This window comes from Delphinapterus leucas, chromosome 2 (genome assembly GCF_059928025.1).
Source record: "Delphinapterus leucas isolate spDelLeu-1000000601 "Yukka" chromosome 2, BTC_Dleu_Yukka2, whole genome shotgun sequence".
NCBI lineage: Eukaryota > Metazoa > Chordata > Mammalia > Artiodactyla > Monodontidae > Delphinapterus > Delphinapterus leucas.
This window is the reverse complement of record NC_143130.1, coordinates 32,189,617-32,207,309: the sequence shown is the minus strand read 5'-3', so window position 1 is coordinate 32,207,309 and position 17,693 is coordinate 32,189,617. Positions and strand designations below refer to the sequence as shown.

At 53.7% G+C, this 17,693-nt stretch overlaps 1 protein-coding gene across 1 annotated transcript in view; it reads right to left on the bottom strand.

The window, feature by feature from the left end:
• Positions 1-10,819: 10,819 nt before the first annotated feature.
• Positions 10,820-17,693, bottom strand: part of ADARB2 (adenosine deaminase RNA specific B2 (inactive)) — a 364,216-nt gene continuing 357,342 nt past the window's right edge. The window contains exons 8-10 of the mRNA XM_089906613.1: positions 16,289-16,470; positions 13,102-13,280; positions 10,820-12,005 (exon numbers count right to left, since the gene is read on the bottom strand). Coding sequence (XP_089762739.1) covers positions 11,829-12,005; positions 13,102-13,280; positions 16,289-16,470 — 538 coding nt within the window. The 3' untranslated portion in view covers positions 10,820-11,828. The remainder of the gene's footprint in view (positions 12,006-13,101; positions 13,281-16,288; positions 16,471-17,693) is intronic.

Genomic DNA, 17,693 nt, shown 5'->3' with positions numbered 1-17,693 from the left:
GAGCCCATGCTCTGCAGCAAAGAGAAGTCACCGCAATGAGAAGCCCGTGCACCGCAAAGAGTAGACCCTGCTCGCCGCAGCTAGAGAGAAAGCCCGTGTGCAGCAGTGAAGGCCTAATGCAGCCATAAATAAATAGGAAGGGAGGAAAGGAAAGGAAAGGAAAAAGAAAAGGAAAGGAAAGGGAAGGAAGATTGGTTTGCACTTCCCAGAATTTTATATAAATGCAGTTATATGGTCTGTACTTATTTACTTGTTTTTGCCTTTCATTCAGAAAAATTGTTTTGAGATTATTTTGTGTTATTGCCTGTATCAATAATTTATTCCTTTTTATTGCTGAGTAGTATTTCACGTATGAATGTGTCACATTGTTTATCCATTCAGTTTCTGGCTGTTACAAATAAAGCTGGTATGAACATTTATGGTAAGTCTTTGTATTCACATATACTTTCAGTTTTCTTGGGTAAATAAATACCTAGGAGTGTAATGGCTGGACCATATGGTTAGAATATTTTTAGCTTTTTAAAAAACTCCCATGCAGTTTTCCAAAGTGGTTGTACTGGAGACTCTGGTTTCTGCTCTGACATGTAAAGAGCTTGGCGATTGTCTCTCCTTCCCACATAGCAAGATAAAAGGTGAACAAACAAGTCACTGATATTTCTTAGGTCTCGTAGAGGACTGAGGGTCAGAGGGCAAACCACTGCTCCAAAAACTGGAAAGACAGACGGGCGATTCAGAGAATCACAACTTCCGAGAAGCAGAAGCTTCTGGAGCTGGATGAGTTGGGCCCTTAAGTGGTAACCTGATGAACTGCTGAGAGTGGGCTGGCTTGAGATAAAGACCCCAGGGGCCACCGCACTTCACCGGTTAGGTTTCCAGGAGCTCCAAGTTCCCATCGTGAATATCAGAGGAAAGTTCCCTCACCTTTGGTCATAAGCCCAGGGCTAGCTCCACCACAGACGCCTCCTCGCCAAGGGAGACGCTTCCCCAGAGCCGTGTCTGACGTGGGGAAGAATGACTCGGCCCCAGCCCCCTCTAGCCCTCCTGTCCCTTGTGAAGGTCACAGCCCAAGGCCCCAGGCTCACTGAAAGATGGGCCTAATCCCAGGTCTTCAGAACACTTCGCATCTCCCGGCCTGACCACCACATAACCGGCTCCTGTAAAATAGCAGTGGACTTGGACATGGCAGAGGTGCTGGAGTTATCCTGCCAGGATTTTAAAACAAGGGTGATTAACATGCTAAGGGTGAACAGTGCGCAAGAAGCGATGGGAGTGTAAGCAGAGATGCGGAAACGCCAAGGATCAAAACCCCCGGGACAGACATGAAAAATGCTTTTGAGGAGTCTTTCAGTAGACGGGACCTCGAGAAAGCTTCAGTATGGGTCAATAGAAATGTCCCAAACAGGAATGCAAAGAGGAAAAAAAACAATATCCAGGGGTTGTGGGACAATTACAAAAGGTGTGATATCTACATATGGGAACACCAGGAGAAGAGAGAAAGGAGCAAGGAAAAGATTTAATGATAGTTGAGAATTTTCCAAAGTTAATGACAGAAAGCAAACCACAAATCAAAGAAGCTGAGGGGATACCAAGTGCATAAATGCCAGAAAATCAACACTCGAGCACATCATATTCAAACTGTGGAACGCCAAAGACAAAATCTTGAAAGGTGCAGAGAAGATACAGCATACCTACAGGGAACAGTGATAAGAATAACATCAGATTTTCCATCAGAAACCAAGCAAGAAAAGAGTGGAGATGAATATTTAGTGTGTTTTTGTGTGTACAAAACAATCATTTATTATGCTCATAGATTCTGTGGTCTGGAGTTCAGAAAGGGCGTATCAAAGATGACTTTTTTTCTCCTCTGCAATATCTGGAAGACTGAGCTCTGGAATTATCTGCAGGTGTCTTCTTGTGTGTCTGGCACCTGAGCTGGGTTGACAGAAAAGTTTGGCTCAGCTCAGAAGCTGCATACCTGCGTGGACTGGTCTTACAGCACGATGACCTCAGGGAAATCAAACCTCTTAAATTGTGGCTCGAGGTGTCAACAATTAACGTCCCAGTCTGCGAGGCAGAAGCAGGAATTGGCTGCACAGCCTGTCCCGGGCACTGTCCTGAGTGCTTTGTGTATTAGCTGCTCATTGAGCCTCATGACCACCAGGGAAGTAGTGTGATTATCATACACGTTTTATAGGTGGGTTGGTCCTTTCCCAGTGCCTCACCGCAGATGGGAAGAGGAAGAATGAGGTTCTGGCTGCAACAGTTCAGCTCTGGGGTTGGTGCTGACGGCGCTAATAACCCAACACTGGGGTTGGGTTTCTGCCCACCTGGCCCCTGGGGCTCCCGGGCTGCAGCCGCGCCTCTGGCCGCCCCTGGTCCCCGCACCCATCCTGACGGGCACGAGCTCAGAGCCCTGCCCCCGCTCTGCGGAGCTCCTCCCTGACTACGTCCACATGTGTCACTCCCAGGGGACAGGGTGGGTGACGTCTGCCTCAGATGGGATGTCTCCTGCCCCTGCCTCAGCCTGTCTGCTCTGTGCTGCCCGCAGCACCCCCGCGAAGCTGCCAGACACAGAAGCCCTCCCCCCCCTCGAAGTTCTCTCTTGCTTCCAAGGACTTCCACATTTCCCTGGGGAAGTGTCCCTCCCCCAGCTCTGGGGACCACACCTGAGAATCATGGGCTGTTCCCTACAGTCATTTCTGGGTCCAACCTGCAGCCTGGGCACAGCCATTCTGTGGGCGTCTCCCCTGAGCTGCGGGGTGTCCAGGAGCAGTGCAGCACACCCCTGTCCCAGGGTCCCGCAGCAGGTACACAACACAGGAGAGAAGGGCAGTGAATGTATCAGGTCTAGTTCCTTTACAGTGTCCGTGACGTTTTCTCCAAACCTCTGTGCACTTCTCCCAGTGGTTGCTTCTTGAAATAGTTCTCCTGATCTGAAACTACAAGCATTTATAAATCAGGGTTTCTGACATCTCTCCTTGAGGCAGGATGGCTTGCATTTCCCTTTTCTGTCTGCAGAAATGCTGTGGTCTCACATCCTGACCCTTCCTGTTGATGGACCCTTGCCCAGGATGATCTTGGCCTCTGACTTTACACCATCCTCACGTCCCTGCCAGGTGCCCTTACCTCCCCCTGGTTATTCAGTCCCCCGGGCACTGGCTTTGCCAGGTCACCCTACTCTGCGGCCCCCTTGCTTCAATTGAAAGCACTGCTGTCCAGCTGCTAATTATGTTCAACCTGGTGACCACTCTTACTGTTGTTGACACCGTTTAATTTCTTTTTAAATTGCTTTGTGTTCGGTTCCACCAACTAGCGCGTCAGCTCCTTGGGACCAGAGATCGTGGCACGTATGTGGATAGAGCACAATGACTTGCTCATAACAAGTCTCAATAAATATTATTTATTGAAGAACCTGGAGAGAGTGATCACTTTGACACTCCCTCTCAGTGAGCGGCTGAAATCCCAGTAATGGTGGGAAGCATGGAAAAGCCTTCCTGACTTGAATAACTGTCGTCATTATGACCAGTTATTACCAAAAGTAAGCACTTTCCCCTTTACATACTTATTGAATTCTCATCACAATCCTTCACTGCAGGTATGATTCTGTTGAAAGATGAGGGATTGGGGTTCAAATGCAGAAGCTGCCTTGCTCAGAGCTGTGGGGTGAATGTGGGTCTTTCTGATGCCAAAATCTCTGTGAAAACAGCCTCCACCCACTAAGAAAAGCAACTCAGCCAAGTGCCCAGATGGGCTGAGATCAGTGCAAAGAGCTTCTCGGGTCCTCGGCGCCCGGAGCGGGGCGGGCAGCCGGGTCCCCTGCTGGGTGGGTCAGCGGCAGGACCTCAGGGGCAGGCTGTCCGCAAAGCAGCCCTTGTTTTCAGTGAGATTTCAGTGTCCAGAGTACTTTTCTCTTTGAAATGCAAAGTAGTCCTCGCTAAGGAGCCAGCAGTTCTGAGACTCGAGTCTTTGGATTTATGTGGAGAAGCTTAGTGGCTGGCAGGGCGAGGGCAGCACTAAATCCCTGCACGAGGTGCCCGACACATTCCTTCAAAGAGAGAGCGTGCAGTTTGGATGCTTGTGGGAAAGGAGATGAAAACCAGGCATTACAGCCAAGGTGGACAGAGGTCACTACATCCCGGAGCTGGAACGTAGCCTCATTCCCAACCATGCGCTTTTGTCCTCAGCTCCGGCTCCACCCTGCTAATTCTGGAGATGCAGCCCCTTCACAGTCATCTTGGGGGTGGGGGGAGGCTGCTCGGTGCATCAGGCAAACATTCACAAGAGCCCCCAGCTGCTTCCACCGTGAAGGTGCGAAGGCTCATCGCTGGCTGCCTCAGATGGTCCTTCCGCCACGTCCAGGCCAGGTCCAGGAGGCCTCAAGAGTGTCCCCTTCATCCTGGGCTTGGTTGTCCGGGTATCAAAGCTTCACTGCTTCAGCCCAGGGAGTAAATCAAAGGCTTTTTAGTGAAGATAGCAATTACAGTTCCCTTCTGCCTCCACCTCTGTCCCCTGGGAGCTCCCAGGGACGGGGGCAAAGGTCAGAAGTCATGCTGGGCGGAACTGACACTTGGTTCCTCAGCCCGAAGCAGAGTTTGGGGCAAAGCTTGGTAAGGAGAGTCCCCAGGGTCCCTGCTTGGCCTCTTCCAGACACGAGTGTCTGAGTCCCAGCAAAATTGATCATTCATCCGTCTGTGAGTCTGTGACTCCTGCTATGCTGAGAATCCAAATGCAGAACGAATTCCAAATGCAGAAAGAGTGTTTCCTTTTTCAAATGTCAACAAACGAGTCCTCAGATTTATCCACAGGTAAATAGCAAGTGCAGTGGACATTTTTATTCATTTTGGCTACCGAGTTTCTGAACCCACTTCTCTGCACAGCCCACCCCCTGTCCTGTGCCGAAGCAGAGCCTGTGGCCAGGAGCTGTGTGCCTGGGTCACGGAGGAAAGCGGGCCGAATGTGTGTGTGTGTGTGTGTGTGTGTGTGTGTGTGTTTGTGTGCGCTCTACAAGGGCGAGTCCAGCTCAGCCCCAGCCTGCGGGGACTCAAGGCCAGAGGGTCAGCCTTGGTCCGACCTCTGCATTGTCGCCTGTCATTGTGGCTGCCCCTAGGGCAGGGGCGGTTCTCCAGGACACGCCCAGCAGACACCTAAGAGGCAGACAGCCCTCCTTCCTGCCCCATCACATAGTCACGACAGTAAGGGTTGGTTTCCCGCTTCCTGTGTGTCCACCGCATGGGGAGCCCTGGCTGAAGCATCCTCCCAAGTGGCTGTTTGAGAAACGCGAATTCTCCGAGTGCCCAAGGGAATCATGGAAGTGGGTCCACTTCCTCCCCCTTGGTTTCCAGAATCTATTTTCCCGCCACGGGGACACGGCTCCGTTTATAGTTGGTACTACGTCGTGAATGATAGCATCCCACCTGGGGGTGCCTCCTGCTGCTGCCCCTTCCAGGCCACCTCACCACTCCGTGGTCTGGTCCGTGGTGGGTCACGTAGTCACCGTCCTACCTCCTGTGACGTCAGGGGGGTCCCTCGGTCTGAGACGTGACACTCAGTGCCTGTGTGGCACCAGTGTCCAGACTAAACGCTCTCATCAGGCCGCCTTTCCGGGAAGAAGGACCCTGACCTGATCCACTTGCTGCTGGGTGCCGCCTGGTCTCGTGCTGGCAGGTGTGATCACCCAGCTCAGCTTCGGCTGCAGCAGCCTTGGGGGAAGGACCCACACGCTGTGGTCCATGCAATGCCTCCATCTGCACCCCTGTGGCAACTTTTCTGTGAGGCCCCAGAGTGTCAGAGGACAGAGGGACAGGCTGTCACCTGCCTGCCGTGGATGCTCTCGTGGCCTCACCTGAGATACCATGATGGTCACCTTCTGCTTCCAGCCTGAGCCCCACCCACCTTCCTCCCCGATCCTCCAGCCTTTCTCCTTCCCGGTCCTGGGCAACCAGGGGGCCATTTGTCATCCCCTTTAGTCTGTACGTGTCCTTCCTCACCTTTGGCTCGTTTTTCCTCCAGACTGAGTGGGCCTCCAGACCTCTGCTTGAAACCTGATTACAGGGGGAGTCTCCCCTCACAATCTCACAAGCCACTTCCTTAAAGTTAATCTCTTTCTATGTTCACGTCCCATTGGGTCTGTTTTTTGGAGACCCCTGGCTTGTAGGTGTGGCCCTAAGTGTCCTCTCTATTTGGGCAACTGACCATAAGACTTGAAAAGTGAGGAGCTGCCCAGCCCTTCTCCCACCCAACCTGAGGATGAAGGAATCTTCAGAACACCCCATCCTCCCCTACCTCTGCCCCCACCTCCGCCTCCACCCTGAGATCTCACACCCTTGCTGTGCTTAATGGGAAATAAATATAGACAGAAAAACATTTTAAGAAATCCCCATCCTGCCTGGGAGGAACGTGTGTTAGGATTTCAGACTCGGATGGATGAGACTGTTTTGGATACAAAAGCTCACCTGCGACCATCACACTGCAACTCACCAGCCCCGTGTTTGGCTCCAGCCCTAGGGTGACAAGCAAAATAGTGAAGTCCCTTCCGCAAGCCCGTGGACGGGCAGAGAATGTTGTTGGGAGACACTCAGTTGAACTCTGGGATGTCCAGCCCATGCTGAGTCCTGTAGAACTGGGACTGTGGACACCGCTGGGTGATGCTCTAGGTGTCTCCCATGCCCCGATAGCCACCTGACTTAGTATTCTGCGGGAAAACGATGGCCATACCTACACTTCATGTGCAGATCTGGGGGGAGCGCTCAGAACACCTTAAGTATGTGCAGTGTTTTTTGAAGCACTGAAATATTACAACTTCCCTGGTTCCCCTCAGGGGCGGCCCTGGGCACCAGTGGGAAGAGGATGCGGCAGTGAGAAAACAGAGGGAAGGTCCCAGGGACTGAGACGCTGAGTCGGGGTATGGGGGCATCTTCCACTCCGGGCCCTGGGATGCTCTCCGTAGTTCACTGACAGTAAATCCATAAGGGCAGCACCTGGGCCATCCGCGCACAGGCACAATCATTGTAAGGAGACAAAGGTTTTGGAGTGGACTGTGTCATTTCCTCATGGTGGGCAGACCCTCCGTGGACCCTGAACCCCTAGAACTCTGCTTGATGAAAAAGGCCCAGCACCCCAGGAAAGCACAATTGTACTTGATATTTTTATTCGCTTAACAGAAACATTCACTTCTCAGATTTCACTGAAGTGCAATTTACAGAACTTAGAGGTAAATTAACATGTGTAAATTCATATTTTAAGGTTTTGGATTTTTGTTTTACAAATATTACAAATGTACATCGATTGGTACAATATTGCCATTCAATCATGCTTTTCATGTACATACCTTCACTTAAGAAGTACTATTTATTAAGTTCATTTTGCTTAAAAAATGCTGAAAATTAACTGGGTGCTGCTGGGAAAGTTTTTTTCTCCCTTTTTTACTGATGCTTACATGGCAGAGTGATAGAAATCTAGTGCCTGTGTAAAAAGAGGCCCTAGAGTCTAGACCATTTGTCTTTATCTTTAGAGGATGCTTCATCTCTCCAGCTTTGATTCTGAAATGAGTTGAGAACTAGGTATTTCCTTCCCCAGGGATTGATGCTGCCTGCATGTCACTGCAGGAGTGATATTATTTGGTCTAAACTTCTAGAGCTGTGGCATCAGTGTCCCCTGTGGTGGACAGGCTCCAGGGGGCTGAAGGGACTGGTAGGTCCCTCTGGACAAGAAGTCACAGGAACACGCCAGGACCTCTTCGTCCTGAGCAAAGGCCTGACCTCAGGTCAGTGAAGTGGGGCTCAGGGGTGGACACGGGCCTGAGACTTAACGCTCGGTTGTACCAGGAGCCAGGGGTTTAGGATGGGGAGTCAGCCAAGAAAAAAGGAGGAGGAAGGGCAGGGAGAGGAAATGGGAGAAAGAAGAGGGAGAAGAGGTAGGTTGGGGCCGTGGTCGCGGTGGCCCCATCGCTGTGGTTTTCCAGAGCCGTCCCTCGATGGCTGCTCCCTCTGTCTCTTGTTTCCGCTTCCTCATCCCCTCACCCCCTGCCATCCTTTACTTGATCTGATTCAGAATTTGTGGGGGGAGTCTTGTCAGGAGCCGGCAGTGTCCCCGCGTTCCCAGAAGCAGCCGTGCTGCAGCTGGGGGTGAGTCAGCACCGCGGACAGCGGTGGATACCTGGCAGCCGTGACGTCCCCACCGCCCTCCCCGCGAGGGCCCGTCACTGTGCCCGGAGGGGCCTCGGAGCGCGGGTCTGTCCCTCCTGAATCACAGAGCTTTCGGTATTTCACTCCACCCCTGACCCCCGCAAGGATTCAGCTGGGACAGCCTTTCGACATGCGCGGGGCGGTGGGTCCCTGCTCCTGGATGGGGAGGGCGGTAGGGAAACCAGCCAGAGTTCACCGGGCTTTGCTGGGTGTTAATGAGGCTTCTGCCAAAAGACGTCACAGCCATCGAATCGTGGTACATAAACAGAGATTTTCCTAACTTTCCTTTGGTCTTATTAGAAAGTGCTATTTATTGTATTTTGGACCAATTCGATGTTTTCATTAGAATGGCTTCTTAAAAAATGGGTATAGAAGTTTCTGTAAATTAAAAATGTCTACTTTAAGTTTCAAATGTCTTTTTAAATTTTTTTAAACAAGATACTGTAGACACATCTTGAAAATTTTAATCTAAAAATAGGATTTCATCAAAATATTCTGGGCATTGATACACCGTGTATTTACTATTTATGGCTCTCCAGACGTGATAAACACTATACCAAAGAAAAAAAGAAAGAAAGAAAGAAAACATTTAACTTTATTGGTAAGAACAGAATTCTGTGAAAAAAATTATGTGGGAAAAATATGAGCTGTGTTTCCTTGAAAAGCAACTCAAGTCAACATTTCTGAGGAACAGCGGACATCAGACACTGTAGTGGCCAGATGGGTACATACAGACTTAGAAAGGAACAAAAAGGAAACAACAGTTATAGATCTGCAAAATAGACCCGCAAATCATTTGCTCAGCAAAAACAAAACCCAAAGATAATCCTAAATCCAGTAACTTGCTATCACACGTTGTGGGATCATGTGCTGGGAGGGGACAAGCGGAGCCACCGACCTCCTGACCCTCTAGGGCTGGGTCCTGCCAGGAGGACCAGGCTGGGAACTGTACGTTGCTTACATTTTTCTCCCTGATGGGAAGTGGTGTGGGCTTGGGAGGCAGATGGAGGTGCTGCCGACTTTAGTTGGATGTTAGTGGGAGGGCAGATTGTGGGAGGGTGGATACGAACACGGAACAGGGCAAGTGTGAATCACAGAGACACAGGATGGTGGTCGAGGCAGGTTCGGCAGGTGGGGGGCCCTTTTGTTGGCTCCGTCCTGATTTCAGGGTGACTCAAGTGTTTGTTCTCCTCACAGAGACCCAGGTGGGGAAGTGTGCGGGCTCCTCTGGACTCGAATTCCCCTAATTTTTCTAATCGAAAGATGCAGGTGGACCTGCATAAGTGGTGCTGGTGCTCCCGGGGGCCTGAAGCAAAGGGAGATGCACCTCTGGGCTTCGGGCTGACCTGAGCCAAGCCCTCCAGCTACCCTGGTGCCGTGTTCGAGCCCGGGGTCCTCTCCTCTGGCCTCTGGCCGTCCCAGCCCTCCTGTCCCGTCCCCACCCGCCTGTGCCCGGAGCCCGGGGTCCCTCGTCCCTAGCTCCCTCTCTGTTTCCCACTCACTCGTGGCAAAGCTCCAGGCCCTGAAGTGGACTTCTTGCTGCCCTAGGGACTCTTCTCTCATCCATCTCTCCCTCCGAGAAGTGCCCTCCTGACCCGACAGACAAGTCCCCAAGCCGGTGCTAACAGGGCCCTAGGGGTGGCTTTCTCCAGGAGCAGATACATGAGGAAGTTTGTGTGGTTCTGGAGAGCCAGTGCCTCGAACCCTGTGGGCTGCTCATCATGGGTGGGTGGGCGCCTTCCAAGCCCCTAGAACCAGGTCCCATGGGCAGTGCCCTCTGTGCCCCTTTGTGGGTCGGCTCCCCCACATCTTCCCTGCCATCTGCTCCCTGTAGTAGGAGCTCGTTCATACAAAGCATGGACCACGTCTCCAAGCAACAGCTCAGGGTGCTGTGAGCTGAGCTTCTGGTCACAGATTCCGGCCAGGACCGGACTGTGCCTCCCGCTTTCAGAGCAGGGCTCCAGAGACGGGGCTCAGAGTGTCTGATCACAACCAGCCCTGAGGCCTCTGGTTCTCTGAGCTTTGTCCTGATGGCACGTCAAATGAGCAGACACTAACATAAACTAGCCTTTTGATCCTAGCTTTTGTGCTGAATTAAGATTTTATTTCCTCAATTTGTATGAAAGATTAATACGAGTCATCTATTTGCAAAACCATTTTCATCTCTCTTGAAACTTTATGCTGGAGAAGTTGTCAAATACCCGGTCCGTTTTCTCTTATAAAAGAACTTGAGTAAGTTTGACTTTATATTAAATCCCAGGAAAAGTTTCTCTCTCCATACTTAGTATCTCTACTTCTTGTTCTCTTGTGACAATACCTACAACTCACTTTGTTTTGCTTTTGCCCCGTTGTTATGAGAGCTTTGTGATGCTGCACTTGCCTTTCTTGGGCTAAGTGAGGTGCCCAGGCTGCTACAGAGCTTTGCTATTTATGTTCTGGACGATGAATCTCAGATGCGGATCTTTTAGATGGAGGAACGAGAGGCTGGTTAACCAGCATGATGGAGCCAGAAATGAGTCCTGGGCGGTGAAACAATTCAGGGCATTTGATGGACTCGAGATGTCACGGGGGTGCCACCCTCCTGCGTGGACAGGGGGTCAGGATCCCGCCCCTCACTCAACCCCGGACGCCCCGTGTGCTCGGGGGAACCTAAAGGGGGCAGAATTCTGCCTCTTGCACTTTTGCAGCTGCTTTAAGTGAATTTTTTTATTGTTCAGGATGGAGAACAGAGACCCGAGATGAGAGAGCTGGAGGCCCCTCAGGCCTAAGGGGACAGTTCTGTGAGTTTCTGTGCTTGCTTTCTGATAAAACTCAGTTAAAAAGGCAGGACTTGGTCTGGGACTTGGTTTCCTGATTGATTCCCTGGGGGGGACCCTATCAGCTCAGACCTTGTCCATGTGGTCGGGTCGTCATCTGCCAGGGAAGCAGCTGCGTCAAGCCATGGGCGTGGGGCCCGGGGCTGCGCGTCTGGGACCCTTGTCACCAGGACGTGTAGCGGTGGTTTCTTCGCGCCCTAAATCTTGGCCCCCGGGTGCTTCGGAAACTGTTCCTTTGCACTCTGCAAGAACGATCTCACTCTCTGGCCCTCTTTCAGGGGCTCTTTAACACCATGTGTCTCAAATCGTTCTGAAAGGAGGTGGAGTGAAAAAAATAGTAATGAACATGATAGCTCATCCTTACTGGCTTCTTTGGGGAGGAGCCCATGGCTTTTCTCTTCACTTGTGGCTTATCCTGAAGTCTCACACACGCTGTGCTCGTGGGAACCCCTCGCTCAGGAGGTGCGTGGCGGGGAGGGAAGCGTCGGGGATGGGCCTGGTTGGTTCTCACCGGCCAAGCCTCGGCACTGCTTTTCAAGGCATCCACTCAGACCCTCTGGCCCAGATGGAAATTCCCTTGGACACAAGGAGGAGGGAGAACTGTTTGTGCGTAGGCAGGTGTGGTGGGCGATCTCGGTCCTGGCATCTTGGGAGCAGCCGTCGGAGAAGCAGCGTGTCCCTAACGCAAGGCTAGTTGCTCATCTGAGCTTCAGACACGCGTGTGTTTCTGAACACCAAAGGAAAACGAATGCACAGCACAGATCAGCACCGTCAGGGCACGCCACACCCACACACGGCTTCGCCCGCTGCGCAGGGCCGGCCCGGGGCCTCACAGCATTAGTAGGAACTGGTCTTGCTCCGGCGGCTTCCTTACCCAGGTGCCCAGGCCGGCCTTCTGGAATGCTCTGAACAGCTGCTGTTTGACAGCCTGGTAGGTGCGTGCCCCCAGCTTGGCCTCACAGTACATGGACGGCGTGTCTCCGTGGCTTGGGATCCGTGTGCTCAGCTGTGGGGCAGAACGAGAGAGGACGGGTGAGCCCTCACCGGGAACGGACCCCGACCAGCAGGACCGCTCAAGCCAGGCAAGCAGGCACTGGCCTGCCAGTCACTTTTCCTTCTCTCTTCCTTTAAACAGAAAAGCAGCGAGATCACCACGTGGGCTTGGAGTTTGCCAAGAGGGTGGATCTCAGGTTAAGTCCTCTCACCACATGGATGATGGGAGGGGCTGCGTGAGTCAATTAGTCCAATTCTGGGGTCATTTCACAACGTATCAAAATATCCAGTGGTGCCCCTTAAATATATACACTGTTCATATGCCAATTATGCCTCAGTAACAAAAATATCTATTCTCTCTAATTTGATCTATTGATAAATAAAATTTCATATAAAATTCCAAAAAAAGAAAGAGAGTAACAGTAGAAATTAGGGAGACTTTGCTTCACAAGAAGTGTGAGTGATTAATGAAACAAATAGACACAGAACTTGTCTGCTATTAACAGCACAAGCTGTGCATAATTTTTTTCTTTTTCGAGGAGGAATAGGGGCTCAAATCGGCGTGGGTGGTGAGGCCGAGGGGGCCGTGGGAATGAAGGCAGCGTCCCAGGCGGAGTCACCTGCTAGCCCGCCGGGAGGACCGGGACTGGCCCCCGTGTCCAGTGGGGCAGGACCCGGCCTGGCTTCACCACCCGTGCACCAGGGTCGGGGTGTGGTGAGCGGGGAAAGTGGTCGGTGGGGGGCAGCACCGGCTACTGGCCGGCCAGTCCGTCCCTGACACTCACAGCCGTGTAACTGGGGGAACACCTAACTTTTCTGGGCATCCATTTCCTTCTGTCTGGACTGGAATGACATGGACTCCGAAGTTTCTATGGACTTTCTCACGGGCTGCACTGGCCACAGCTGTTCACCAGTGAGCCCCTTTCCACCTATTTCTGGGGCCACAGCATGAGACCCTGCTGCAGGTCAGGGGCCCCACTAGGAGGGGCCACACCTGGGGTTGGCGGGGGGCGGGCAGGGACATGGGGGCTGGTTTGCGTGTCCCGTGTCACCCTGGCTCTGCCCAAGCGGCCGCTCCCTGGGCCCCACCCGTGTCCAGCCCCACTGACCTTGCCGTAGAGCCGCGCCCACCGGGCCGAGAGCCTGTGCTTGCAGAGCCTGGACGAGCGGCCGCAGCTCCGCTTCCCGGTGGTGGCGTCGATGACCTCCACGTCCGCCGTGCCCACCACCCAGTTCACGCTGAAGTGGGGCGACTTCCCAGGATGCCGTGCCTCGGCCTGACTCACTCCTGCCGGGAGAGACGGGGCGCCGGGCGTGAGCGCTGCTGGCCGGGCGGGCGGGAAACGGCTCCCACGCTGGTGGGACGGGGGGGACGGCCGGCCCGAGCGCCATCGCTGGGGCTTGGATTCGAAGGGTTTTAAATGCAAGGCTGTCCTGTAATAACACTGCCCACGTTTCCCCCTTTCTCTGGATGTTCGTCGCGTGGACTGGTGAACAGATGGGGCCGCATAAAGGCCAGCTGAGAGCATGCGTTTACGGGGCATCTGCTGCCTGCCCGCTCCCCACAGGGCAGACACCAGGATCACAGTCCGGCTGACGAGATACGAAATGGAGTGAAAACAAGTGAGCTCTGAGGGTGCAAGGCACCGGCTCGGCAAGGTGACTGGGCCCTGGTTTGAATTTCAGGACCTCAGAGCGTTAAACCGGGAGTGGGTCTTTCTGAGCCCTGGGGCTGCCGAGGATGCTAAACCGTGCAGGATGGTGGCCTGGGAGGAGGGCCACTGACCCCAGGGCCTCGGCCACATGCCCTCCATGCCTCCCGACTCCCCGCGCAGCTGACGGGCTGGCTCCACCCCCAACCCCGGCTCCCACTGGGGTCACGCAGAGAAGGACCTTGGTCTCATGTGTGTTCACGGCCACAGTGCTGCAGGATGTTCAGCCTGGATCCCCACCCCCCACCCCACCCACCCGCCCCTCCTGATCCCTCCCCTGGATCCAGCCCCCTGAGCAGCTGCTCCCATATCCACACTCTGCCCCTTCCCAGCCTCCTGTTCCCCAGTGGACAGACTGGACGGCTGCATGGGGCCTCTCAGGGCCCTGGGTGGGTGGGCCCAGGGGCCCCAGCAGCATCTCACGGGGAAGCAGAGCCTGGTGCTGGGAAGCAAGTGGCAACCCAAGGAGCTGGACACATGGAAAAGTTGTCACCTGACTCATCAACATAGATGGAAATTAAATTTAACTTAGACACCCAAGACCTGAACATTTGCTTTTAGCGCCACACCAGGAATTCTAGGTCTTTGGGGGCCACTGCAGAGCTGTTTCTGCTGCTCAACCACATGAAGTCATTAATCTTCAACATTTTAAGAAAGAACAGGAGAAAGAAGAAAAGGGAAAGTGAAAGAAAGACATTGAAACTGGGCCCAAAGTGATATTTTATCAGAATTACTGAAATTATTGACCGTTTAGAAAATGACTCTGGTTTCATAGACGTTGAATTTGAGGCAAGCCTTCCCATCCCTCACCTGACGATGGTGAGTCAGGACTGAGCCCCTTGGAGACGGGCGTGGGTCTCAGGCTCCCATCCCCAGCTCCTACGAGGTGGATGTCACTACCTCTTCAGCTGGTCTTGTTTGTGTTGTTAATTCTTGTGTGGTTAAGAAATTGTGCCATTGCCACGGGTCACAGTGCGTGTGTCGGGAGAACTTGGCCTTCTGGTTAAACGGGGTTCAAATCCTTGCTCCATGTTGATAAATAGAGCATCTTCACACTTAAATTCCTGCGAGTCTATTTCCACATTTATAAATGGAGGTAACAGCAGCTGTCGTGGTTGGTGTGACAGGGTGTGTGCCTCATCTTGACGTTGACGGGAGTGGCTGCTGGGTTTATTTAGGTCCCTTCCCTGAATGGTGGAGCCATTCTCTGGGGGGGAATCGTGGAGGGTGAGTAGCTGCACCGTGCAGATCAGGCCTCTCTGGGCACACACCCCCCAGGAGAACCACCCACAGGCTGTACGTGGCCATCACCTGCCGGGCTTAGGCCGTAGGGCACCACAGCCATGGGCACAGCTTTGGGTCAGATCCGAAGGCACCGTTCATGGCGAGGACGGGGCTGAGGGAACCCCCTCCGCGACAAGTCGGCCCGAGTCACGGGAAGGGAAGGTGGGGCAGTGGTCCTGGATGGGCACACGACCCCTGCTCCCATGGCCTCGCTGTAGTTTGCTGAGTCCCCTCCCTGGACGCTGGGAGCCCCTGGAATCTGACATGGTCCCCGGATTTGGCAGAGGGCCTTAGATTTTAGGAACAGGTTCTGGTGTGTAAAGAAACCTGGGGCATAGCCACTGAGCCCTGGGTGGTCCCAGCCCCACTGGGAGCATCCTCTTCCACCCTGTCTGAGCTTTGGGGTCCGTGATGCTGCCCTTGGCTGGTGACTCTCGTGGGAGGGTTGAGGGAGTGGGGAGGTGTGCTCTCTTGGGGGCTGGCCTGGCTGAGAGCTGTCCCCGCGAGTTCCCGCCACCCCGTGGGCACCATCGTTGCCCCTGGTTTTCTAAGAACAACCTTAGGGTCCTGGGAGTAACCCTTAGGCCTGACTCTTACCACAACTGTTGACTGGCTCTTTGACCTTCTCTCTCCTCTTCCGGGGGATCTGGTCTAAGCCCTGGACTGGCCAATTGCTGTGGGTCTACACATGCCCACCACCCAGGGCCCCCCACCGCAGATCACGGCTTGCAGCCCCTTCAGAGACAAGGCACCGCCCAGGAGGGAGCCCCGGTGGATTACCGGGTTAATTACGGGGGTCACAGCGGGTGGGGCTACCTCCCCAATGCCCCCTCCCGCTGAGCTGAGAGGTCAGCTGCCGCCAGAGGGGCTCACGGCTGTGTGACTTCTGGTCCTCACGACCCCAGGCCTGGCCCTGGCGGCCTGGGGGCAGCATCCCCCTCCCAGGTTTGGTGCTGGGGGAACATTCAGGAATTTGCTTCTGGATCAGGTGGGGGCGACCTATGGCCCTGGATCCCCCCTGCCCTGTTGGACACGTGTGTTTATTGCCTGGATTTCTCTGGGCACCGCAGACACTGCCCTGAAAGTGACACTGTGATGTCTGAGGGGCTCATCCTGTTACACCTTAACTCTGGAATGTCGTCTGGAGATGCTCCGCACCCGGCTGACCTTTCAAGTATCCGATCTCTGCAGTTCTGCTCGCTGAGTCTTAAATGGCCACGGGCCAGACTGGGAGAGCCTGCCCTGGGGGCCTCAGGGCCTGTGGACGGAGGGGTGTGTGCGTTTGAGGACCTGTTCTTACCGCTGAGGAGGGGCCGGTTGTGCCGGTACGAGGCGGGCAGCTGGCCGATGTCCTCTGTTCTGTGGCTCATGACCCGGGAGAGGTGGCCGGTGTGGTGCAGGCTCCCCACCACGATGCTGTGCAGGTACACGGGCTCGATGAAGTGGCAGAGCAGCGCACCCTGCAGCCCCAGCACGTTCCACCTGGGGGGGAGAGGGGCGTCAGCGCCCTGGCTCACTGGCCTCACCTGGGGGAGGACGGGGGGCCTTTCTGCCCCGTTGTCCCCGAGGCGTCACTGTCCCCATCGTGCAGCTGGCGGTGGGGGATGGGGGGAGCTGGCCTGGGGCTCGCAGCACACTGGACCGGGCATGGCTTTGGCCTCGTGACCCCTGGTGACCCCGAGCCCCTCTCTGCCGTCGGGGGGATGGGTGTCGGTGGGTCTGCGTGTGAATAAACGTGGATCCTTTTCCTGGAAAATGAGTTGTTGGGTGAAGGGGAAGCTACATATTCTCTCAGGGACTTAAAGTCAGATTTAAAAAATGACCCTCTGGGCTTCCCTGGTGGCGCAGTGGTTGGGAGACTGCCTGACGATGCAGGGGACGCGGGTTCGTGCCCTGGTCCGGGGGGATCCCGCGTGCCGCGGAGCGGCTGGGCCCGTGAGCCATGGCCGCTAGGCCTGCGCGTCCGGAGCCTGTGCTCCGCGACGGGAGAGGCCACGGCAGTGAGAGGCCCGCGTACCGCAAAAAAAATAAAAATAAAAAAGACCCTCTGTCTCCAAAGTGAATCGCAATTTTTCTTTATGTTCCCTGGGAAATATCAGAAATTGAATTGACTGCAGTTTAGGGGAAAATACTCTCCCTCCCCACCCCTTTGTCAAACTCAGCAGTGGGCGGGACCTACTGTGGTGACATGAACGACCTTGTTTGGCTCTGGGGGTGATTTGACTTCAGGAGCCCCGATCAGAGGACAAGGCCGTGGTCCTTGACATAAATGAGGCTCTGGGTGAGTGTTTGCTTCTGCCAGCAAAGGTGACAGGAGCCTTGTCAGACATTTCCCTGTAAATTTGAGTGGAACAACTTTCCGTGTATCTGTTATTTAAGGCAACATTTTGTGGTTTCCACATGCTTAAAATCCAGCCTCCATCAGCACAAGCATTATGCAGTTAATTTCTTACATCATTATTCTTTTCATTAATTAACATTTCTCCACGGTTAGAGCAATTAATGTGGTGCTTCCATGCCGTACATTTCCTTTCATGATTAATAAGGAGTCATTCTATTTCCCTTTCCCGAAGCAGTCAATTAACACAGAATTCTTTCCATTAATTACCGAGTGCTCAAACCAGCAGGCCTACCTAGAGAGCAGTCTGCTCTGAGAACCTGTGACACCAATTGCCTTAAAAAATTCTCTTTAAATTTTATTCCGT